General features: G+C 38.9%; 1 protein-coding gene across 5 annotated transcripts in view; it reads left to right on the top strand.

Moving 5' to 3' along the window:
• Mapk8 (mitogen-activated protein kinase 8) overlaps nucleotides 1–25293 on the top strand; it is a 71169-nt gene that overhangs the window by 29623 nt on the left and 16253 nt on the right. For 4 of the 5 annotated variants that reach the window (XM_036198951.1, XM_036198953.1, XM_036198949.1 and 1 more), the window contains exons 2-5: nucleotides 11857–12025; nucleotides 14359–14488; nucleotides 18557–18615; nucleotides 18718–18856. In XM_036198951.1, the coding sequence (XP_036054844.1) occupies nucleotides 11904–12025; nucleotides 14359–14488; nucleotides 18557–18615; nucleotides 18718–18856 (450 nt within the window). In that variant the 5' untranslated portion in view covers nucleotides 11857–11903. Of the gene's footprint in view, nucleotides 1–10151; nucleotides 10327–11856; nucleotides 12026–14358; nucleotides 14489–18556; nucleotides 18616–18717; nucleotides 18857–25293 lie in introns of all 5 variants that reach the window. The other variant, XM_036198950.1, reaches the window with a different exon arrangement.

Genomic DNA, 25293 nt, shown 5'->3' with positions numbered 1-25293 from the left:
CTCTCTACCATTGGCTAGCCACCACCTGTTCTGTTTGCTATCTTGTTTTCTTTCAGGCCTTTATGTTCTGTAATGTCTGTTTACATTCAGGTTATACAGTTTAAAAACAAACAAAAACAAAACACACCATGAATGCTCACATTTTCATCTTTGCTTTCTGGTAATATCTGATTCCATTTAAATTTGTGACTATTCTGACATTCATTTTTCTTGATATCTTCTTGGTTCTCTGCTGCTATTTACAGATTATAATACACTGTTCTCAATAACATTTGTCTTATAATTAAACTTATTATTTTCCAGTAGGTGGCTCATGTGCACCACTTTGGTTACTCAAATTGACATTTGCTTTTAGCAGCTGATTTGGAGAAGACATGGTGGTGTGCTTCTGTATTCCTAGCACTTACAAGGTAGAATTAGGAGAATTGTGAGTTTGAGGCCAACATGAACTACATATGTATAGTGTTGGAACTAGGTTAACAGTTTGTCTTTTTTAGTTGGTGAGACTGTCTTGATATTGTAGCTTAGACTGGTCTTTATGTTGACCAGGCTGGACTTGAACATGTGATCCTCTTGCCTCTGCCTCTACAGTGCTAGAATTACAGGCTCAGGCCAGTCATACCTTAGCTTTGTCTGTCTTTATAAAAGTTTCTTGATTTAACTTTGAGTCCTTATAGACATAAAATAGAAAACTATGTAAAATAGAAAATATGATTATTACCTAGTTTTCTTAAGGAAACAAGTGAAATAACAGTTTTAAATGTTACAAAAGAAGTAGTTAGTGTATAGAATCATTTTTAGCATAGCAGTCTTTGGTCCTTTTTGCTGTTAAGTTGCTATGCGGTATAGCTGGAAGTTTTCTCTGGTCCTGCCCAGCTCCCGCAGCCCCTGGTCCCGCAGCTGCTTGGACCCAAATAAACACATAGAGGCTTGTATTATTTATAAATGGTATAGCCTAATGGCTCAGGCTTCTCATTAGCTAGTTCTTACATCTTAAATTAACCCATTTCTATAAATCTATACTTTCCCACATGGCTCGTGGCCTTTACATCTTGTTTTGCATGGCAGTGTCTAGGAGCATCTCTTCTGCTCTGTCTGTGCGGTCTAGACAATTTGGGGAATTCTTCTGTGTATTTGTACAAAAATAATTATAACTTCTGACTGAACCACTGATGTAACTATGCTTAAGATGTCATCCTCCCATGACTGAGTAAACTTCATCCCTCATAACACCTTACAAATGACCTTACATATTGAGTATATACTGAGATTTTTATTACTTTATCAATTATCAAGTCTTGACAGTATTGTTGCCATATTTATTCCATGTTGCCTTGTATGAAAATTTCCAGAGTTCAATAATTCTAGAGAGATTTATATTCCATCTTTTGGAGGAAACATAAGATTATTTATTATCAGTAAAGAATCTTTGGCAAATTATTTTTGTTTACTGATTTCCTAACATCTTAATATTGGAAGTTTATGTAACCTGGAAATGTTTAGATATAAGAAAGGGACTTCTAGCGGTCAGAATATGAGCATGTTTAATGATTTACAGTTGTGGCGTGATAATTAGATAATTGAATCAACTTAATATAGTTTCATAGTCCATTATTTAGTCACTTCTGAGTTTCATACTGCAAGGCTACAATATGTGATCATGATCCATCATGGGACTCAGTTTGGAAAACACTGCCGTACAGATTGAAAGGCAAGTTTTACCCTAGGTGTAGTATCTAAAACTAGATTTATACAGGTTTACTGTAGCGTAGTGCCAGCCTTGTAAACTAAACCAGCAAACAATTTGTTTCTTGACTCTGCAGTGCTTGCATAGTCATTACATTTCATTTTTGGTGTTTTGGACTTAAAATTTTTAACTGATTGGAAGGTTTTAGCCCAATCATTATCTGTGGTATGGCTGACAAAGGAAAATTTAGTATTGATTAGGATGTCATTATTACTTATATACTCTTAAAACTAAGATTGTATTAGTAAATGATAACGTTGCCAATGGTGAGTGTCTCATGTTTCCAGGTTATTAGCTTTTTCAAGGAATTGAAACAAAGCCTGCAGATCTGCACAAATACTATGGAAACTTTATTCAAAACAAAGCAATAGAAAATACTAGAACATACTGCAAGGCAACAGCAGGCCATGTGAGTAAAAATACTCAGAGGCCCAGATTATTTTTCAGGGCTTCCTTTTACAGGGCTCAGAAAGAGCTGTTTGGTGATCTAGGAGTATAGTGAGGTTTGTTCTCTGTTTTGATTTATAGATTAGGTTGCATAATCATTTTCCTATGCTCATGTTTCTTCCATAGTGCAACTGATTTTAGTCATATACACACCCAATTATGTAGAAGGCATATGATAGCAACTAGGGGATTCTCCCTCAAAGTTCACTTGAGGACACAGTTTTGCCTTATTATATAGCTTACTTAAAAGTTGTTCACGCCAGATCATCCCAGGTTGCTAAGCTGTTCCCTCTTTTTGCCTGCCTTAGTTATATAAATAAGTAATAAATGAACCTATGAGAACCTATGAGGGTAAATAAGTGTTTACCCTCAAACTGATGGCCTGAGCTCAAGCCTCTGAACCCACATGGTAGAGGGAGTAAACATGCTGTCTCCGATTCACATTGTGTATTGTGGACACCCATACATATACACATTAAATAAACAAATAATGTTAAAAATTTTATATATACCAATTTTTCAAGTTAACTATCCAAAGGATGTCACTAACCACAATATCAATCCTTGGTAATGAGAGTATTTGTAATATGAAAAATATATACCATGGTTATTACAAAAAAATTTGCAAGCACTAATAACTTAGTTGCTTCATTTATATTTAATTCCCTATGTGTTTTATATATTTTATTTTTAAATTATGTATGTGGAAGGGGTGCTGTTGCATGTGTGATTAAAGGTACCCTTGGAGCATTAGATCCCTTGGAGCTGGAGTTACAGACAGCAGTGAGTTACCAGATGTGGGTGTTGGGAACCAAACCTGGTCCTTTGGAAGAGCCATGCACACTCTTAACTACTAAGCTATCTCTATAGTCCCACATGTTTTATTATTGCAGAACTAAGAAACTTAACAAAACAAGGTTCAATTAGAGGCTGGAGAGGTGAGATGGAGAGTTAAGAGTATGTACTGTTCTTCCATAGGACCAGAAGTTGGTTCCCAGAACCCATGTCAGGTGGTTCACACAACCATTTCCAGCTCCAAGGAATCTGATACCTTCTTCTGGATTCTGCAGGAGAACCTGTGCTCATGTGTGCATTACACACACACACACACACACACACACACACACACACACACACACAGTTATAAATATTTGAAAAGTTTTTAGTCAGAGGTGTAGATAACTTTTAATACAATATAAAAGCTCTTGAGTGTCCTGAGAAGTATACCTAATTCAGTAAAAAGACATTCTTTTCTGACCTTATTCAATGGCTTACATTTGAACAGTTAAAGATAGTACATTTCACATAAGAAGACTAGCGGCATAAAGACAGAAAGTTTTGGTGTGTGTTCAAGAAATAAGTAGTTAATTGTCGTAGAGGCATTATTTTGAGCAGGGGAAGAACTAATATCTTTTGCAGTCAGTACCTTCTGATGGATATGAATGGAGCAAAAATAGGCACAGAACATTAAAAAAATCATTGAAGTGGCTTAGAGGAGAAATAGGATTGAAGTAGGGCAGCATCTATGGAAATGGAAAAGGCAACCTTACCCAGTCAATTAGAATAAATAATATTTGACTACTATTTAGATTAATTTATTCAAAAATACCTTGAGTGTCTGCTCTGTAATCCCAGGAACACAAGTATGAACAAAACTATACTCTGCCTTCACAGAGGTGCTGTGGGATGCTCAGACATTAGACTTCAGTGCTAGCATGGAGGAATAGGTGCTAGCATGGAGGAAAGCCTTGTGTACTCTGAGAGTACTGTGTACTGTCTGCTTGATCTCAGAAAGTGAGTCGGGGGAGAAGTGTGTTTAAAACAAAGCAAAACCAACCTGTATTGGTTTGGAGATGAGAGAGATTTGCTGTAGCTGGGTCCTGGAATTGAAGAGGGAGGAGAGACTTAGAAAAGAGGAGCTGAACCATCCAGAGCCCTGGGGTTCCTGATACAGGCTTAGACAGAAGGAACTATGGTTTGATTTAAAGCAAGAGAAAGTCTAGATCAAATCACATGTTAGATGAATTAGTTTACTTAAGAAGGTTAGAGTTACTAGAGAGATGACTCAGCCATTAAAGGCTAGGCTCATAACCAAAAATATAAGAAAGTTTAGTTATAAGTGAAAACTTGAGCAAAGGTAGAGAAAGTGACTCAGAGAAGCTTAACATATGGAAAGGCAGGGAGTGCCCTTGGACCTGTCAGAGTTTTGGAATCAGGCATGGTCATTAATAAAACAGTTGCTACATGGCATGCTGTCTTTCCTTTTCTCTTTTGTGTGCTTCCTGTTCTTTTTATGCATTGGCTACTCTGCTGCTCTAACCACAAAGCTGACCAAATCCTCACCAGTTTTCCTCACATTGCTGGATCCCTTGGAGAGATTTTGAGTGGCTTCTTCAATCAGTTATCTACTGTTAGTCTACTCAGCTATTGCCAGGAGGGGATAGTGCTGTATAGCATTAACAGTTACTGTTATAAAGCCATACCCTCTCATAGTTAAGGCATATAGTAACTTATATGTTGTGCAGACTTCTCGGTAAGAACTTTAGACAGTTATTTAGGCTGCAAAGTGAAGAATGGAGAACAGAGAGAAGAGTCAGAGGCCCCTTTAGGAAGAGTACAGTAATCCAGGCACTAGGTAATTTTGGTCTGACTTAGACTGTTGAGTAACAGGAAAATGGATTTGTGGTAGATAACGTTTGAGTCTCCAGAATGCATAGGTTGGATGTGGGAGTGTGAAGAGTCAGGGATAATGTGCTATGTTCTTGGCTTGATTCAGAGATGATGAAAGCAGTTTCTGAGCTGAAAGAACATAGGAGAAGCAGATTTGGTGGGAGTTGAGGGAAATGGTTATTTTTGTACATGTAATTTGAGATAGCTTTGAGACATCTGAGTTTTCTGATAAACTCTTGCATGCTTGTGTCTGGAGAAGAAAGGCTCAATAGTAAAGAAATATTTGAAACTCTTGAGTTTTTGGTATTAACTAAAGCTCTATGGGTAGATGAAATTACTCGGGGAGTGTTATAACAAGAGATGAGGACCAAGAAGACAGCCCTCAAGGAAGTCCTATTTGAAGGCCAGTGAAGAACAAGGCTACAAAGGAGACTGGGTAGGAACAGAAAGTAATGAGAAAAATCAGTAGTATACAGTATTTTTAGGAACCCAGGCAGAAGAATGGAAGGCAGAACAGTGTCTGGCCTTCTTTGTTGGGTCCGGAAACAAAATTGGGAGATAAAATTTATGAAGGCAGTATAAAGCTATCAGATCCTCTTAAATACATTCAAAGGTAGGGTAAAGTAGAAGTAAGCTGCTTGCTTATAAATTTTGAGCAATTTTATGAAAAAACTGAGGAGAGATGAAAAAGTATATAGCCTGTAGGCCACTTAAAATTAAGGTTCTTGATGACTTTCCAGAGGGTTCAGGAGATAGAGCATAAAAGAGATTGCCTAAGGTATGATGAGTAATCTTGACATCTTGCTTGGCAGTTGCTTATTACCAGCAATAATATATGCTACTGTTTTATCTCTCAAATATTCTATTGTTAACATTTTTAAACAATCTTTGTAGTTTACTATGTTAAGAAAAAGTATTAGCCATTTTCTGGCTTTTTGGTTTTTTTGAGACAGGGTTTCTCTTTGAAACAGTCCTAGTATCCTAGAACACTCTATAAACCAGGCTGTCCTCAAACTCACAGAGATCTGCCTGCCCCTGCCTCTGCCTCTGCCTCTGCCGCCGCCGCCGCCGCCGCCGCCGCCGCCGCCTCCTCCTCCTCCTCCTCCACCACCACCACCACCACCACCACCACCACCACCACCACCACCACCACCACCACCTGACCATGTTCTGGCTTTTTAAATTGGAGTATACTAATAATTATTTCCTCATGGTTATTATTACTGAGAACTTTAATACTCTCGGGGCCTTTTGTCTCTTAAGACCATTTGTTCTTGTAAATCCAGTGTGCTGTTTGAGGTTGCCTTGTTTGTCACTGTATTAAGTCACTTGGTATTTTTATTCATAGCTCCTTTTTTCCCCCTCTCCCTAAAGTGTACTTCATTGTGTTAAAACTTAAAAGATTGTTAAAGGCTCTGTTTGGAATATGTTAGGAGAGTATGTTTATCCTGCTATGCTTTAACAGGAAAATAAAAATCTGTGGATGCTGGTCACCAAAATGTGTGATGATTTCTTGCTGCTGGAAGCTAGGTTTGTAGTGGATTCTCTAGTACTAGTTGACTGTCTTCTAATTCTGTCGTTCATCTCCGATACTGCCTACGGAGATTGAGGCCCAGTCCTGCAAGATTGTTTGCTCCCACTGTAGATGCCATCTGCAAAGCACAAGTTGTAGTTCTTTGTCCCACGTTTTTCAGCTTGACACAAGCTAGGATCATTTGGGAAGAGGGAACCTCATTGAGCAAATGCTGCTGTCAGTGGTCCCATAGGCAAGTCTTTCTGTCCGTCCTCCCTTCCACCCTCTTCCTTCCATAATCTACTAATTCCAACTAGTGTTGTCCATAAGTTCATGGGTGTTAATCTATCCACTGGATCATGAACAACCTACTCGTTGCCACACCTCCAAGTAGAATGATTCTTTTTTCTCCAGTAGTTGTCAACTGCCAATAGCCTCTCAGTTAGGGTTGGAAGCCTCCTGAATTCCCTCATCCATGCTGTAATTTTGACTGGCTTGTGCTTGTGCAGGGACTGTCATTTCAGAGAGCAATAGCTATGGCATGTCCAAAAGACAGCATTCACAGCACCTTCTCCCATCTGTCCTGACTTTTGTATTCTTTCTGCTTCCTCTTGGATGTTTCTTGAACCCAGGGAAGGTGAGGGATTGCTGATAAAACTGTCCCATTTAAGGGTGAAACTTTAAGGATGTGACTGCTGCCCACCACAAAAAGAAGCTTCTGACCAAGGTCGAAGCATCCTCCTGGGTCATTCTTGTGCATTTCGGAACTCCCTGTGCCAGTGGTTAGCTAGGGCCTCTTCTCTGGATCCTCCCCTTCCACTGCTGGGAGTTGTGGAAGTGCCTGTGTGCCTTACTCTGGGTGAGATTCACTCTGACCATCCTTTCTCTTCTCAGTTGTGTTTTTTAAATCCCTACTGGGAGCAGCCACATTTAATTACAGAAATTGTCTTCACACATAGCACTTTTTTAAAATTCTGAATATAATTATATTGCTGATAAGATAAACTGGTGATAATTATATGTGGAATTAACTAATATGAATAAAATTCTTTGGAAAGTAAATCTGATACATTATCATTTGCTATTCTTAATTTGTGGTTTAGGAAGTATCTCTGGTAGTGGTTTGATGTGATCAACATTTTATTACAAGCCTTGAGAATCTTATTAGTAAAATATTTGGCAAATATTATTAGAAATGTCAGGCATTTGAGTCTATCCCCATAAAGCATTTTATTTTATAGGACTAATTTCTTGGATAGATGAAGAGTCAACCCATATTAGTAGTACAAAGGTGCTTTTAAAACTAGGAATTCTCAGGATTGGTTTGAACCCAAACAAGGTCCCTTTTTCCTTCTTGGAACTGTAGATCTAGTAGTAACAAGCAAAGCTTTGTGTCTAATTGAGACACAAAGGAGACTTTTATTGTTGGTTAAAAATAGAAGTGAGAGGGAGAGACTTGAAAATCAACTTCAGAGCCTGTTGGGGTCAGGAGGTTATATATACAGTATAAAAGAAATGAGAAGTTTCCAGTATGAGGCGTACTGGATTTTTCCTCTTGTTGAGTGAGCCTTAAGTCTCACTGGAGAGCTTTTGGTTTTGGCCAAGATAAAATGCAGAATTGTACAGCCTTGTCTCAACTGTCCCTGGTATACAACACAACTTGTGCACCTAAAGGTTCAGGGATCAGTGCAAAAGAAGACCCATCACCTTAAATGTGGATAGCACCATGCCTTGGACTGGGTTCTAGAATGCATGAAAAGGAGAAAGGAAGCTGAGACTCTTTCATCACTCCCTCGTGATGGACTCCTACTGTGAGCTAAAAGAGCCACTTCTTTCTTTAAAAAAAAAAAAGATTTTGTTTATGTATTTTGTTCCAGCAGTGTGTGAAGTACACAGTATACTCCTTTCATGGTTCTTTTTGGCGTTATAACAGTAGTTTTATATACTGTCCTGGCGCTGGCAGGTAGGTCATTTGAAATGCAGATTGTAATGAAGTTAGAGGTTGTCTGACCAGTTTGGCTAGCCCACCTGAAGAGTAACTTCTGGCCCACATGGGACATTCTTTAGCAGATAAGGAAGATAAGAGCAAGGTGGAAATTTATGGGGCTATATAGGCAGTATGAAAAGGAAGCAGAAGTGTAGATCACTGGTGAAGAGAGCATTTGAGTAGCATCACTGGGCCTTGAGGTGATCCCTAGTAATTTTATTTGAGGAAAATAAAAACAATAGATAAACCCAGGAAATTTCTTCCTGTATTAAAATATATGCAGTTGATAAATTTATGAGTATAAAGTATTCCTATGGGCAGCAAATTGGACTTGGTGTGTTGTTTCCTTTTTTTTTTTTTTTTTTTTTTTTTTTTTTTTTGTGGGGGAGAGGACATAAAGGTGGGAGTGGACCTGAGAAGACTGGGGTGCTAGTGTGAATAGGTGCACTGTAGTTAGAGTGTTCCTGCCTGGCCCAGTCAGGACAAATCTCTCTCACCCGCCAGTCCCACAGCCGCTCAGACCCAACCAAGAAAGCACACAGAAACTTACATTGTTTAGAAACTGTATGGCTGTGGCAGGCTGCTTGTTATTTACTTCTTCTCTCTTAAATTAACCCATTTCTGTTAGTCTATACTTTGCCACATGGCTTGTGGCTTACCAGTGTCTTTACATGTTCCTTTTCATGGTGGCGGCTGGCGGTGTCTCCCCCCAGCCTTCTACTTCCCAGAATCCTCTACTCTCTTGTCCCGCCTATACTTCCTGCCTGGCCACTGGCCAATCAGAACTTTATTTACACAGAGCGATATCCACAGCAAATCAATAAAAATATTATGTTATAAAAACAAAATACCTTTTTGAGTACCTTGGAAAATGGCGTCTTCCTACAGATCAGGTCACCTGTTTTTACTCAGTTGAATGTCATTGAGAAAAATTGGCATTCCTTTAAACAACTAATGTTGAGCAGCCTAGAACCACTTTCCTAATAGTTTAAGATATTTGTATTTTGAATACAAAATAATGTTAGTATCTTGGATACCAGGTAACATTGTGTTCTGTTGCTTCAAGTACACTTTGTTTTTCCCTTCTGGTATTGTTTAAAAAGTGGCCTCTCCACTGAGGGCTGCCACTTTCTTGTAATGAAGCTGCTTTCCAGGTTTTTGAAGGGAAGGCTCCACTCCCCAAAGGGCCCCATCATGCTGCCTCTGTACTACCTCGAGGCCCAGCTATATACCTATCCCCGTAAAACACTCGTTCTGAAGGGTAACTGCTCTCTTCAACAGTCTTTTACCTGTCTTAACTGTCTTAACTTGAACTTCCTCCTGTCTGTTAGAATAGGGAAATGAGAAGGAGGGTGGAACTAGGGAAAGGAAGAAAGGAAAATGGCGGGTGTGAGATCCTCTGTTAAATATTTATATATTGATCCCATTCAAGGCATAGTGACAGTAAACGTGGTTCCTTGTGCTCTTCAGACATGATCAGGGCTTACACTAGCTGCCAAATGCCAAACTACCAGTAAAGCACCCAGCCTAAGTATCTACAACCATAAATCTCTGGCCTCTAGAGTCTTGAGTCATAAGACGTCAGTTGTCAGAGCTTGGAGTGTGGACTCCTGAGTCTGTCAGCATAGCCACGAACTTAGCACTCAAGCACTCAGGTCTGCCCACAGCAGCAGAAGGGCTGCTCCTCAACCACTGTGTCTCTGAGGAAAGCCAGGGGCAGGAAGCTGGTTGCTGGCACCTTGGTGAACCATTTCTAGTTTTCCTCTTCCTTCCTCATTCTCCTGCAGGCTAATCCCAGTGTTTGTCCCACCTTCCAGACCTTCCACGTGACTTCCTCACCACAGATTGGGACCCGGCCCTAGGCTGCCCAGGATACTTACCGAGTTAATTATTTTCATCAAAAGTTGTCAGTTGGGTGTGGGTGGTTTACACCTTCAGTCCCAACACTCAGGAAACAGACAGGTGAGTTTGAAACCAACCTGGTCTAAAGAGTGAGTTTCGGGACAGCCAGGGCTACATAGAAACTGTGTCTTGAATTTAAAAAAAAAAAAAAAAAGTTCTCAGAATTTTTATTGTAATTATCATTGCCTTAACACCACCTGCCTATACCACCTCCAGCAAACACACACACACACACACACACACACACACACACACACACACACACACACACTCTCTCTCTCTCTCTCTCTCTCTCTCTCTCTCTCTCTCTCTTTGGATTTTACTAGGTTGGTGAATGGTAGCTTAAAGCTGTCTTGCTTAGAGCCGGGCAGTGGTGGTGGTACATGCCTTTAATCCCAGCTCTCAAGAGGCAGAGGCAGGTGGATCTCTGTGAGTTCAAGGCTAGCCTGGTCTACAAAGTGAGTTCCAGGAAAGGTGTAAAGCTACTCAGAGAAACCCTGTCTCAAAAAACAAAACAAACAAACAAACAAAAGATGTCTTGCCTGCATTTTTGTTTATCTTGTTTTGTTTTAAATGGAGTCTGTTACCTGGGCTACTCTCAAATTCCTGGGCTTCCAGAGTGCCAGGATTATGGGTCCAACCTACACATCCAGTGCAGGCATTTTGGAATAGAATACTTGCATAGTAAGGAAAGAGAGATTTGTCAATATTTTGTTACTCAATGAGAAAAAAAAAAGATAGCCTTGACTTTTAATCAGCAGGTGGTAAGGAATTGTGGTCAAAACTGAGATGAATTATTTGATGCTCTAAACACATCAGAAGTGAATTATTTGTATAATAATATATGACCCCTCCCCCTTCTTGATCTTATGTTTTCTGTCTGCTTCCTATCCTTTCAACCATTATAGTTGTGCCAAATGTTGCTGTTGGGTGTTAGAGGATATATTACACAAAAAAGACCCTTGTTTGTTAAACAGATGCAATATGTGCTAATAATTTACTGCCTGACTTTCATGTTAATTATAATTATTTGCTTACATTTGTTCTTTTGTGTGTATGGGGGTTACACGTATTTTGGAGGTCAGAGGTCAACCCCAGATGTTCCTCAGGAACTAACCACTATATTTTGAGATGGGGCTTGCTGATATGGTTAAGCTTGATGGCCAGTGAGCCCAGGTATTCTCCTATGCCCAGCTCCTTCACACAGGACTGCACATGATGCTCTACTTAACCCAGCTTTTTATGCTGTCTGGGGCTTGAACTCAGGACCTCATATTTATGTGACAAGTTCTTTACTGGCTAGCTCATCTCCCCAGCCCCTCTGTTATTTTTGGTTAGGTTAGGTTTGGTTTATTTTTATTTTGGTTAGGTTAGGTAGCAGTTCATCATAATAAAATGGTTTTGAAGAACCAGTCAGTAGTTCCTTACACGTAACATGTACTGAGCAAAGCTTCTGTAGTGGTTTAGTTTTTTGTGATGCACTCTTCCTAATGAGGATAACCTAACAGTCTGTGTTACTGAGGTGCAAGGACTTAGATGTTAATGCTGCACAAATTCATTCTCTATGTCATCCTTTCTTTTGTTTTGCAGCCTCGGTGAATATTTGGATGAAGCCATTAAACTAATTGCTTGTCATCATGAGCAGAAGCAAGCGTGACAACAATTTTTATAGTGTAGAGATTGGAGATTCTACATTCACAGTCCTAAAACGATACCAGAATTTAAAACCTATAGGCTCAGGAGCTCAAGGAATAGTGTGGTAAGTTTTTATTTCAAAATAAGGCAAACAGTCTTTAACTGCTGTCTTTTCTCTTCTTTGTAATATAGATCCTTCGGTAAAGAATCAAATTTTCTCAACGGAAAAAAAAAAGAAAGAAAGAAATCAAAGCTATGTAAAGCTATAATGTGGTAAATTTTCCTCAGAGATTACTGATCTTTTTTGTTATTCCTAAGCTGTAATTCTTGAAATATAAACTATGATTAGATACTTACTTGGTCAAAGTCATGTACTTATATCAGGAAAAAGGAAGTGGCAGGCTTATTCATCCCATGAGTACATCTATTCCCATAGCTGATTATGAGATACCTCACTTAATCTTCACTTTTGCTCTGTAGTGAAACGAATTTCATAAATCTTACTACTTCACACTGGGTAATAAAGTCAGCTAGCACATCTCACTATGTTTCAGAACTTACATATCTTTAAAGTTGATTTACAAGCTAGCCTCTACAAAAATGCTCAGGTTTTATAGATGAACATAATTCTTTAAAAATTGAAGTAGATAACAGTCCTTGGGATAGTTCTGCTACTGATTCAGAATCACTAAGTTAGCATTATAACCTAGTGTTTGGAGAAATGCTAAGCCGTACCCAAGCATAATTACATCCTTATTACTTCTTAAACAAAATTTGTTTAAAATCTGTTAAAAGAAGTTGGGAGTGTTTATGATCCAGCATGTTTATAAGGTTCTAGAAAAGCTCTTGCATATGTCCAAAATACATGTACATTAGGCTGTTCTTTGAAGCATTAATTCCAATTGCAGAAGTTGAAACAGCATCAAGTCTGGCAACGGGAGAATTAAAAAATTAGGATACAGTCAAACAGCAAAATACTGTACAACATTTAAAATGAACTGGAGCTGTATGTGTCAGATGGGCACTATCAGAAGTATAGACCCAAGTAGTAAAACAATCTACAAAAACACCATATTGTATTATTTCTCTATAATATGTACAATATGCAAAGCATTCCATATACTTCGGGTTGACTACATATGTAGAAAAGATAAAAGTTTACCTCTGAGAACAGAAGAGGAGAAGTCTTTACCTGTAATATGTTTCTCTTTTTAAAAAAATCAGAATTATGGTAAAATATTAAAATCTTAACAGTTGTATAATGGAAACACTGGTTTTTATTCTTTTCTAAGGTTCTCAGATCTAGTATTCATACTTATTAATACCTTGAGTTTTTAGTTCCTCCTCCAAACAGAATGTTAAAGGACTTGTTTTCAGTCTTTTGTGTATGTCCTCTCAGTGTAGCTTCCTTTACGTACTCACTGTCTTGTGTCCTAAAGGATTAAAACACTATAATATTCTTCAATAAATAAATTGTAAATGTTTTTAGTGTGTGTGTGTGTCTGTGTGTGTTGCCTGCATGTATGTCTGTGTGCCACTTGTGTGCCTGGTGCCTATGGGGGCCAGAAGAGGGTATTGGATCCTTGGAACTAGAGTTACAGATGGTTGTGAAACTCCGTGTGGGTGCTGGGAATCAAACCTGGGTCCTTTGGGAGAGCAGCTAGTGTTCTTAACTACTGATCCATTTCTCTAACCCCAAAAGCCGGTCGGTGGTGGCACGCACCTCTAATCCCAGCACTCGGGAGGCAGAGGCAGGCAGATCTTTTTGAGTTCAAGGCCAGCCTGGTCTACAGAGCGAGCTCCAGGAAAGGCGCAAAGCTACACAGAGAAACCTTGTCTCGAAACCCCCCCTAAAAAAAAAAATATATATATATATATATATATATATATATATATATATATATATATATATATAGTTGTGAGCCTAGCCTTTAGCGGCTGAGCCATCTCTCTCTCTCTCTCTCTCTCTCTCTCTCTCTCTCTATATATATATATATATATATATATATATATATTTTTTTTTTTTTTTTTTTTTTTTTTTTTTAAGTAGAGCTCATGAGCATATAACGTGTCTTTTCTTGATAGAGGTGCAAGGTGAAGGAGTCATTTAGACTTCAGACTAGTACTGGGAATTGGTGCATCAATGGCTCAGTGAGTAAAGAAAAAACCTGCCATTAAGCCCAACTACCTGAATTCTATTTCCAGGATCCATATGGTGGAAGGAGAGAACCAATTCATACAAGTTGTCTTCTGTCTTCCGCATGACACCCCTAAACCCCCCCCCCCACGTACATACAAAGTAGATACATTTTTTTAAATGCACTCATGCCTACCTATACTGAGTGATCTTGGGTGATACATAGTCTTGGTAGAAAAAGTAAGGAGTCTATGTGATTGCTTTGTAAATTTGGTTTTAGAGCTTTGTGTTTAACGTTTATTTCAAATTTCTTATTATAGTGCAGCTTATGATGCCATTCTCGAAAGAAATGTTGCAATCAAGAAGCTCAGCCGGCCATTTCAGAATCAGACTCATGCTAAGCGAGCCTACCGAGAACTAGTTCTTATGAAATGTGTTAATCACAAAAATGTAAGTGGATAGTTTGTTTCATAAGTATAAATGAAATCAAGATTTATTCATGAATACATGTCTGTCAAGGCTTTTTTTTTTAATATTAGGGACTTTAAATTGCTTGAAATATTATTTAAAATCTACAGACTGATCTTCCCCCTCCCCACCCCCTACCCCCATTAGTAGTAGTACCAAAAGGGAAAGAAAAATGACTTCTGAAATTTAGATTGGGTAGTTTTCTGGCATTCAATTTATAGAAAGAGTTTTAAGAAGGTAATTGTTTGAAAAGCATTTTATTCAGAATTTTTCTCATCATAGTTTTTTTGTTTCCTGCAAAGCTGGCATTTCAGAAAACTGTGCAGAGATGAAATCATTCCCATTGTACTTGGATGTTGGAACTTAACAGGACACAAAATTCAAACTACTTCTCTGCACCCAGTTCTGACTTCTTTTAAGTGGTATCAGTACTTACTTTCAACTCAGATAACTGCTGATAATAATAGTTGAACAAAAACTTTGGAAATATTTACAGAGAATGAGGAAAGCATTTCTAACTTGAAGATAAAGCTTTCGTTCATTTTGAAAATGAACAGTCAAACTTTTTTCCCCCATGCCAGAAGGGCGTCAGATCCCATTGTAGATGGTTGTGAGTCACCGTGTGGTTTCTGGGAATTGAACTTAGGACCCCTGGAAGAGCAGCCAGTGCTCTTAACCGCTGAGCCACCAGCCCCAGTTAAATGTTTTTAAGTTTGCATTAAGCATACTGATATGTTTGTGATTATCTTAATGGGACAGTCCTTCCAACGGGAGGACATAAACTAGGAGAGAATCTCAGAAAGGGCAGTTTATAAACTGAAAGTGCTGGCCTGAGACATGTTATCCAAAGGAATTTATAAAATATAATGAGTTCCATACTTTCTGGTGTAGAAAATACAGTTCATCACATTTTGAGAGCCAGCCATGTATAGAACCTTTGTATATTAAAGTTTACCAATTCATTACTTATGGGAAATATGTAGATGTTAAGGATTGGGCCTATTATTTGGGAAGCTTATGGTGTTGTTTTGAAGATAGTGAAACATGATGAGAGTTAAATACCACCAAGCAGTAATAATTTAACTGTCAGATAGTAGAGGGCAGACAGTGCATGCTGACATCTCTAGAGGGAGATTTCTGTGAGCTTCAATGAACTGAGAAGACTTGAAGGGCAGGGAGTAGACTTTAACTGACTATTAAGATGGGGAAAAAGTTAGGTTTTGGGGGAAAGAGGCTGACAGGAAGAGTGGTCATTATCAAGGAAGAAATTGCAGTTTCTTTTTGCAGGTGGGAGTCAGACATGGTGCTTGTCAGAGTTCTGCTTGTGGCCCTACCTCTGCTAGAGCTGCTCATGCTCCTAGTCTCTGGACCTAGTTTCTTTGAGGGCTGTGGAAACTGCCTTAGTTTTTCTTGACTGAATTTAAATACTCCTTCCCCCGACCCTGGGTGACAATAAAGATGTTCCATCTGCTAAATGGAGAGCAAGGGAAGCATGTCTTGTATGCTTAGCCGTCTACAGTTGACCAGACTGGGTTCTTAACATAGTTTGTTCATTGAACGAATATAAAACTAATATGGTTAAAACACCATTAATCAGCTCCACCCTGCCACCCCTGGTGTATGATGGATTTTTTTTTTAAAAATGTTTTATCTTTTTAGTACTTTGCTGTTCTGCACAGATTATTTTGAAGTGATGTTTCCGATGTTTTTGTCATGTTTAGTTTCTCTTTTAACCTGGTCACTCTGATGAGACACTTAGCACACAGTATCTGATGGATTCCTCTAGTAGCTGTTGAGGCTTGTCTCTCTATTGGACATATTAAACCACTTGACTCACACTGTCTAAGATAATTGCCAAAGGCCTAAGAGCAAGTCACATTGCATGCTGTTGACCTGGGAAAATTAAGTATAAAACTTTCTGTTCCCCTTTAGATAGCAGTGGTGAAGTGTGGTTGTCCTTCCCAGAGTGTTGGGGGTTACCCACACCACCCCCATCTCTTCATTCTTACTTTACATTTACTGGCTTTACTTCCCAGAATTGCTCAGATTGTCTTCATAATAGCTGGAACGGTTAAGTATATTGTAGAAATTGACATATATAACTATCAGAATTGTTCAGCTTCCCCTAATTCTTTGTGTTCACATCTAAATTATTAGAGACATTTCACAAATACCTTTTTGAAATCTTTATATACTATGTCTGGTTGCAGTATTCCTCCATTACTGTTATTCTTTGTTGTTGTTTTGTCCATAGAGGGAAATAATGTTTTTCAGTAGGTTTTTACTTGGTTGTGGTAGTTATTAGTTCTTTGATATCTAGCCATATTCCATCCAGTAGTCAGTCCTTGACTTTTGCTTGACTGTCTGATCTGATTAAGATATTTATTTGCTTTCTTGAAAAACAAAACAGCTGTGTTTCCCATTTGCCTTAGAAGCTCAGTAAAGCTACAGCTCAAATACTATTCAGTTCACCAACTTAAAGTATATAGTCAAATAGTTTAATATGTTCACTAATATATGTAACCAGGAAGAAACCCTGTGTCCTTTAGTTTTCCTCCCCGGTCTCCCACTCCCAGCTCTAAGCATTCACTAACTCCATTTTTTATTTCTATATATGCTTTTAGCCTTGACTATCCTGGAACTCGCTCTGTAGACCAGGCTGGCCTTGAACTCACAGAGATCCACCTGCCTCTGCCTCTCGAGTGCTGAGATTAAAGGTGTGCACCACCGCCACCCGGCAGATTTGTTTAAGGATTTATTTATTTCATGTTCATTGGTGTTTTGCCTGCATGTATGTCTGTGTGAGGGTGTCAGATCCCCTAAAACTGAAGTTACAGGCAGGTGTGAGCTGCCATGTGAGTGCTGGAAATTGAACTCAGGTCCTCTAGAAGAGCAGCCAGTGCTCTTTATCACTGAGCCATCTCCCCCACCAGTTATTCCCTCTGTCTTAAGTAATTACTTTTACCCTTTCTGGCTTAATGTTTTTCTGAATATTTACTGACAGATGCCTTCTGTAAGCAGAGTTTAATACATACATGAATGACATCCATTCTCTCCCCATGAAGATTATGTCTAGAAAAACATTCCCTTGCTTAAATTGCCAGCAGACATTTAAAAATATAAGTCAAGTGCATTGTTGCATCCTTGCCTATGAAAGCATGTCAGCTAGTTCTTTCTAACAAGGACCCTGTGTGGTCTGGGATGAACTTGTTATGAGAATAAGACCCTGTTACAGTGTGCTGAATGTAGGAATGACATGGGTAGTAACTGAGGGCCAAGTAGGATAGTTGTCCTTGAAAGTCAATGGAAGGGCTTCACATCACACTTTATATTTATGAATACTCTATCAAGCACTTATTTAATATAAATATTTACATAATTTGTCATATAGTCAGTAAGACTTAGGACAATTTCATAGCAAATGTGAGAAGAAGATGCAAGCTTACACGTATCCCACCCCCAAAATCAGTGTCTACCACCTGAGTTTTAAAGCCTGCTTTAATGGTTCACTCAAATTCCATAATTTACATTAGATTACACTCTTCTGTTTTTCTTTTTGGTGCTAGGAAATTTACCCAGGGTCTCTGCATGCTAAGTAAACGTGACTACCGAACTACACTCTCAGCCCCTAAGGTTCACTTGGTGTAAGAGAACCTATGAGTTTGAACTAGTGTATGGTATTTATATTTGTGTGTGTGTGTGTGTGTGTGTGTGTGTGTGTGTGTGTGTGTGTGTGAGAGAGAGTTTGAACTAGTGTATGGTATTTTTATATATAGGTATGTATGTGTATTTATATTTCCATCTTTATAGTACTCATTTTTATTTGCCCCAAAGATCTTCTGTTCTTCCTAGTCATTCTTTTTCTGTTCTCCAATTCTTAGCAATCAAATTTTAATAAATATATATATATATATGTTTATTTGTGCTTAGTATGTAAACTGGAGTGGTTTTAAACTGATAGTGAATTACTGTAACATGTGTATTTGCAGTTCCCAAATGAAGCATTAGGAAGTAGTTTCTGATGTTTTTATTTCTTTGCTTTTGCTGCAGATAATTGGCCTTTTGAATGTTTTCACACCACAGAAATCCCTAGAAGAATTTCAAGATGTGTAAGTGTGGTAATTAAAATGCTGTTACTATAAAGTTTTGCTAGTACCTATCCATAGATTGTTGCTATACACTTTAGCTGTCATCTTTTTCTACCCATGAAGTTACATAGTCATGGAGCTCATGGATGCAAATCTTTGCCAAGTGATTCAGATGGAGTTAGATCATGAAAGAATGTCCTACCTTCTCTATCAAATGCTGTGTGGAATCAAGCACCTTCACTCTGCTGGAATTATTCACCGGGTTAGTAGAAAAATATCACCATGTTCTTTTCTAAGGATTTTTTTTTAAATTTTGTGTTAATTATTTTGCTTGCATGTATTTAAGTGTACCACATGCATGCAGCGCCTGCAGAGGCCAGAAGAAGGCGTCAGATCTGCTGAAACTGGAGTTACAGACAGTTGTGAGCTGCCATGTGGGTGCTAGGAGCCAAACGTTAGTTCTCTGCAAAAGCAGCAGTGCTCTGAACTATTGAGCCATTGTCTCTCCAGCCTGCCATGGTCTTTTTCTTTTAAATCATTGAAGTGAAATTCATATAACAAACTATTTTGAAGTATATGACTCAGTGGCATTTAGTCTGTTCACAATGTTGTACAACCACAACCTATATCAAATTCTAAAAATTTTCATTACCTTTCTTCTAAAATAAAAACTTAAACTATCACTTTTCACCTCTGTCTCCTCACACCCTAGCAATTCAATGTCTCTGGATTTACCAGTCCTAGATATTTTGTATAAATGTAATCATGTAATATATGGCCTTTCGTGTCAGGCTTCTTTGACTTAGTATGATGTGTTTGCAGTGTCTATGCTGTAGCATATATTGCTATGTACTTCCTTTTTGTGAGTGAATAATATTCCATATGTCGTATTCCACAGATAATTTATGTGTTACTTCCTTTCAGTTTAAATAGTGTTTCTCTATGAAAATTCATGTGCAAGTATTTCTTTGTTCTTAAGGGTTTTTTTTTTTTTTGTTATTGTTGTTTTCTTTTGGTGGAATTACTGTATCATGTGTTAACTTTTTAAGGAACCATCAAACTGTTTTTTGGGCACATTTCACATTCCCAGAATCCATATTTAAGGGTTCCAGTTTTTCTGCAACTTTGCCAATATTTAGTACCTGACCTTTTCCTTTTAGTCATCATAATGGATATGAAGTGGTTATTTTATTGTAGTCTTGATAAACATTTTCCTAATGGCTAATGATAGTTGTCTTAATTATTTTTCTATTGCCATGACAAAACACCATGACCAAGGCAAGTTAGAGAAGAGAGAGTTTACTGAGGCCTTAGTGTTTCAGAGAACGAGTCCATGACTAACCTGCTGGGGAGCACGGCAGAAAGTAGGCGGGCATGGCACTAGAACAGTAACTGAGAACTTACATCATGCTCTGCAGGCAGCAACAGAGAGTACTAACTGGAGTGATGTGGGCTTTTGAAACTCAAAAGCAACCCCCAGTTACACACCTCTTCCAACAAGGCCACACCTCTTTAATCTTCCCAAACAGTTTCACCAACTGAGGACCAAGTATTCAAATATATGATCCTATAGGGGCCATTCTTGTTCAAGCTATCACAGTGGTCAAACATCTTTTCATTTGTTGGTTAGCCATATCTATGTGGTTGTTAAAAAAAAAACATGTATTTTTAAGCCCTTGGTTCTTAATCAGTTGTGTGGCTCTTTGTTACAGATTGTATATGTGAGAGAAAGAGAATGAGAGAGAGAACGTGTGTGCGCGTGCGTGCGTGCGTGTGTGCGTGCGTGCGTGTGTGTGTGTGTGTGTGTGTGTGTATCCCAGTTCTATATTTACTAAACCTTTACCAGACATAATTTATACATACATAGATTGGTTTTCACTTTGCTGATGAGGACTTAATATGTAAAAGGTTTTAGCTTTAATGAAATACCACATTTTTTAAAAAAAATTTTAAGTGCCCTTGTGTCTTGCATAAGGATCTGCTGCCAAAGTGAAGGTCATATTCAACATTATCTCTTTTAAGGGTTTTATGGGTCTTCGGTCTATTTTTAATTGATTTTGTACAAGGTATGATGCAAGTGTTTATCTTTATTCTTCAATATGTAGAAATCTATTTGTCCAAGCTCTCAGAGAATTGTACTGATACCCTTTCAGAACCTAGCTGGTCACAAATATATGGTTCTCTTCCTGGACTGCCAGTTTTATATAATTAGTCTTTCCTAATTTCTGTTCCTATATTGGAATCACATTTTTACAAATATTTTGGGGTGTGTGTGTGTGTGTGTGTGTGTGTACACGTGTGTGTGTACGTGTACGTGTGTGTACACGTGTACTGCTATTTGGATGCTAGAGGCCAAACTCAGGTCCTCTACAAGAGCAGTAAGTGCTCTTAACTACTGAGTCATCTCTCCACCCACCAGTTTCAGATGTAACTCTGTACCGCTTTGGAATGGGAAACTGAATCCTGATTCCTTTCTCAGTAGTTTTGAAACTGCTTGAGTGTATATGAATTTGAAGGTCAGCTTTTTCATTTCTGCAGAAAAAGCCACTGGACTTTGAACAAAGATTTCATTGAAACTGAAGATTGGTCTGGTGGTTTTATCATCTTGGCAGTATTTAGTATTCCAATTTGTAACCCATAATATCTTTCCATTTCCTAAGTTGTGTTAGCCTTTAGTGCTGTAAGTTGGGTAGCTGAACTAGCAGGAGTTATTTTCTCACACTTCACAGTGCCTAAAACTGAATGGTTTTGGTGAGGTCCATAAACACTATCTTCACATGGTCTTTCCTCTGTCATGAGTTGTCATTGTGCTTCTTTCTAACCCTCTCACATGTTCATACACTGATTTTTTTTAAAGACCGTGTCAACTGCACTGTACTTTTACTTCTCTTCAGTCTGGACAGCTTCCCCTCTCCAGTTGCTCTAGTGAGGACGTACAGTCAAATGTTGAAGACCAGTAGCAGAATCGTCATCTTTGTCTTGCTTGTCATCACCATTGATTCGTGTTTCCCATTATTACAACAGATGCCTGAAGCAAGGCAATTGTTTATAAGGAAAAATTGTTTGTTTGTTTGTTTGTTTTTCGAGATAGGGTTTCTCTGTGTAGTTTTGAAGCCTGTCCTGGGTCTCACTCTGTACACCAGTCTGGCCTCGAACTCACAGAGATCCGCCTGGCTCTGCCTCCCGAGTGCTGGGATAAAAGGTGTGTGCCGCTGCCACCCAGCTAAGGAAAAGAATTTATTTAGCTCAGTTTTGGAGGCTGAAAATCTGAGATCAGGTAGCCTCATCAGCCTCTGGTGAAGATCAGCATGGCAGAAAGCAAATCTGATTGTGTGTAAAAGGTACTAAGAGTGTAGGGTGCCTTACTGTACACTAACTCCTTCAGGAGAGCTCACCCATTCCACAAAACCAACATTAGTCTCTTCTGAGGACAGTGTCCACGACTTAATTCCTTTCTAATAGTCCCCACCCTGTACAGGTTCCAGCATTTCCCTTGGGGGACACATGCAAACATTCTCAAACCATCGCCACCATTAGATATGATAGCAGTTGTGAAGCTTGGTACATACTCTTTCTTATTGTAAAAGTCACGCTGTCTAATCAGAGGTTACAGCCTCCATAAAATGTGCTTAATACATAATGCATGCCTAGGTCCAAGGGTCCCCTGAACTACCCCCATTTTAGACCATCTGGTTACAGATCACCAATCCTACCATCTCCCTGAGTTTTACTCTTCCATTAGCATGACCACGGGACTCCTGGTGGTGGTACACTTAAACTGTTAGGTTACTGTAAACTGAGTGGTGAGAGTCAGAACCAACCAAAGAAAGAGGTTTGTAGGGAAATCTGAGTCCAACATAGAGCTTTTAGATGTTTTGTTGGCTCCAAAGTATGACAATGCAGTGTTTCCAGCCAGAGAAGCTCACCCAGTCTTTTGAGATGTAGATATTTTATTTGGTCACAGGAACATAGCACTGTCCTAGCTGACAGTCAACGGTCATTATCTGATTAATACCAATACATTGACTCTCCTTTTCCTCCAAGGTTGGAACTTTGGCAGGTTCCATCATAAATTATGTTGTTGGGCTCTTTAGGACCAAAACCCCCACACTAGCAGGACAGTCATGTCAGACAGGATATTCCAGGTGTTAAAATCACCTGTAGTTTAGGACAAAGGCCAGACCCCCTCTTACAGAAGATTAATTCTTCTCCACTTATCTTAGATTTCTGATTTGCATATTTTTTGTCATTAAAGAGTGTTGACTTATCCAAAGGTTTATGCACCAATTTGTTACTGTATGTATGGCTTCCCTTCAACTATCTACAGTGATAGATTTTTGTGTTTTGAACTACCCTTTATTTCTGTAATAGATCCAAGTTGGTCATAGTGTATAATCTTTCCAGTATACCATGGTTTGCTAGTATTTTTTGTTGAGGATTTTTACCACTGGGTTCATTAATGATTTAGTTTCTCATTTTTATGTAAAGGTGGTTTTATAATCTGACTTTGGTATCAAGGTATTGGTACTATAAGTTAGGAATCATTCCTTCCTCTCTTCTTAACTTTTAAATTCATTTTGGAAGAAGATGTTAGGAAAAATAAAGTACAGCTGTAGATACGTTCTTACTAATAGCAGACATTCTGAGGTCTGTTGGTGTAATGACCTATAGCTTACACTGGGCAGTGTTGGAAACTAGGGTGGAACTATGCATGTGAGAGGCATGGAAGTATCCATAACAAACTAAAAATGGACAGAATGAGAAATTACATTGACGACATTTATTTCAAAAGTCTCAGCTGGTGGCTTTCATTAACCTCTGCTAAAAACAGGTTGTTTCTGGAGAAGTTTACTGAAGGCCACCAGCAGCCATTCCTCCTGGGAAATGGAAGACTGAGTATTCTGAGCCAAGGGTCTTAACAGACATCACAGGGTCTATTGAAGCCACTCCTTGGGTCACTCTTGCCACTGTCTTAGGCACTAAATTCTAGCTGTTCCTGCCAGATATCCCCTTGCAGTCTTTTCCTCAAGCAACTACCAAAAAATTGACATGATAAACTGTAGCTGCCGGTTTTGCATCTAGTCCTCACAGTCCTCCCCCCCTTTCTGGATTCACCTTAACTCTGCCATTCTGTGATGGCTCACTTGGTTTAAGAAACTATCTAAAGTTTTATTCCTTCCAAATATTGCAGAGTTAGGTATCCCTGTAGACACTTAGACACCCTTGCTGAGGGAGACTTCCCATAACTAGTTCTAACTGTGCCAGCAGAAGAAAGCTGCCTAGTAATGCACTGGCTTAACATGCTGGCCTACAGATGACACACATCACCCCTATTCAGTGCATCAGCAAATGTAGCCATAAAGACCTGCCTACTTATAAAAGAGCAGGAAAATGTGAGGAGAGCAGACTCAGGAATGTTGGTGAGTACCAGTCCTGCCATAGCCTGTGCTTGGCTGACATACTGCTGCTCTCTGTTCCACACCTCCGTAACAGGGACACACATTAATGTCTACATCAGATTCAGGCATAGGCCTTTGGACCTAGAGACACAGGAACTGACTCTGTCTTCCCTCTTCTTGAGTTCCCTCAATAGATCAGTCAGATGGGGCCAAAGTAGCCACAGCAGTCTCATTGGAAATCTGAAAAGTACAGTGGTGGATTAGTTAGCAGTTGAGATTCTGCTGAATGGACATTGTAAGTGTCCCTCTCTCTAAGTGGGAGTGCTCACTTATTAGGAGTTGAATCTGATTTCTGCACAGTGCAACCTGTTACATTACCTGGCTGCTCCCTGTGGGAGTCTTCCTTTTCTCCTTAAATATATCTCAGCACTAGGGAGATCTCTTGTGAGTTAGAGGCCAGCCTGGGCTACAGAGTGAGTTCCAGGAAAGGTGCAAAGCTATACAAAGAAACCCTGTCTCGAAAAACCAAAAAGAAAAATGTATTTGTTCATAATCGTTCCAGAATATGAAGTATTTCAAGTTTTTTTCTAGACTAGAACCAGCTAGTATAAAGAGCCAGTAATCTTGAGCTGTAACAACAGATATGGAAGTGATATTAAAGTTTGTAATTTTTTTTTTTGAGCATGGGCATTCCTTTGTTTTGTATACTGTATTTGAGAAGTATTAACAACATTACATTTGCAGAACAGGAGTGATAACATTTTTGTCTTCTGTTGTAATAACCTTATATTGTTAGTATGCTTAATTTCTAAAGTCCTTAGAGTCTGTTTCCTAAGCCTGTGCATGGTGGCTTGTCAGAGTAAGTTAGAAACAGCAAACAAGCAATTCCTGCATGTAGACATTTAAAAAGGGATCTTTGTCTTAAGGGCCTTTGCTTTTGTTTGTATCTGCCATTCATCTGTGCATGTGAGATAGTGTGACGGTGAGGCGGATATGAGTGTTCATCAAAAGCTAACAGGCAAAAGCTTGTCAAGCCCTAAGTATTTATGCCACTGCTTTCATTTTAATAAGCATCACACAGATTTCCTTATGCAGGAGCCAAGTGGCAGTTTTTCGCAAAGACATTATATAGCACTACCAGCAGAAAGTAATTTTATGGACCAGTGGCACCAGCACACTAGTGTCTGCTACATGTGAACAAATGTTTGTGATTTTATGTGGGAAGTCAGGAATGAGCAGACTGATAATCACTTTTTTGGTCCTATCTATTGTACTGAGATTGATTGGACTCCCTCCCCAT

The sequence above is a fragment of the Onychomys torridus genome, chromosome 9 (genome assembly GCF_903995425.1).
Source record: "Onychomys torridus chromosome 9, mOncTor1.1, whole genome shotgun sequence".
Classification (NCBI taxonomy): Eukaryota; Metazoa; Chordata; class Mammalia; order Rodentia; family Cricetidae; genus Onychomys; species Onychomys torridus.
This window is presented reverse-complemented; position numbering and strand designations above follow the sequence as displayed.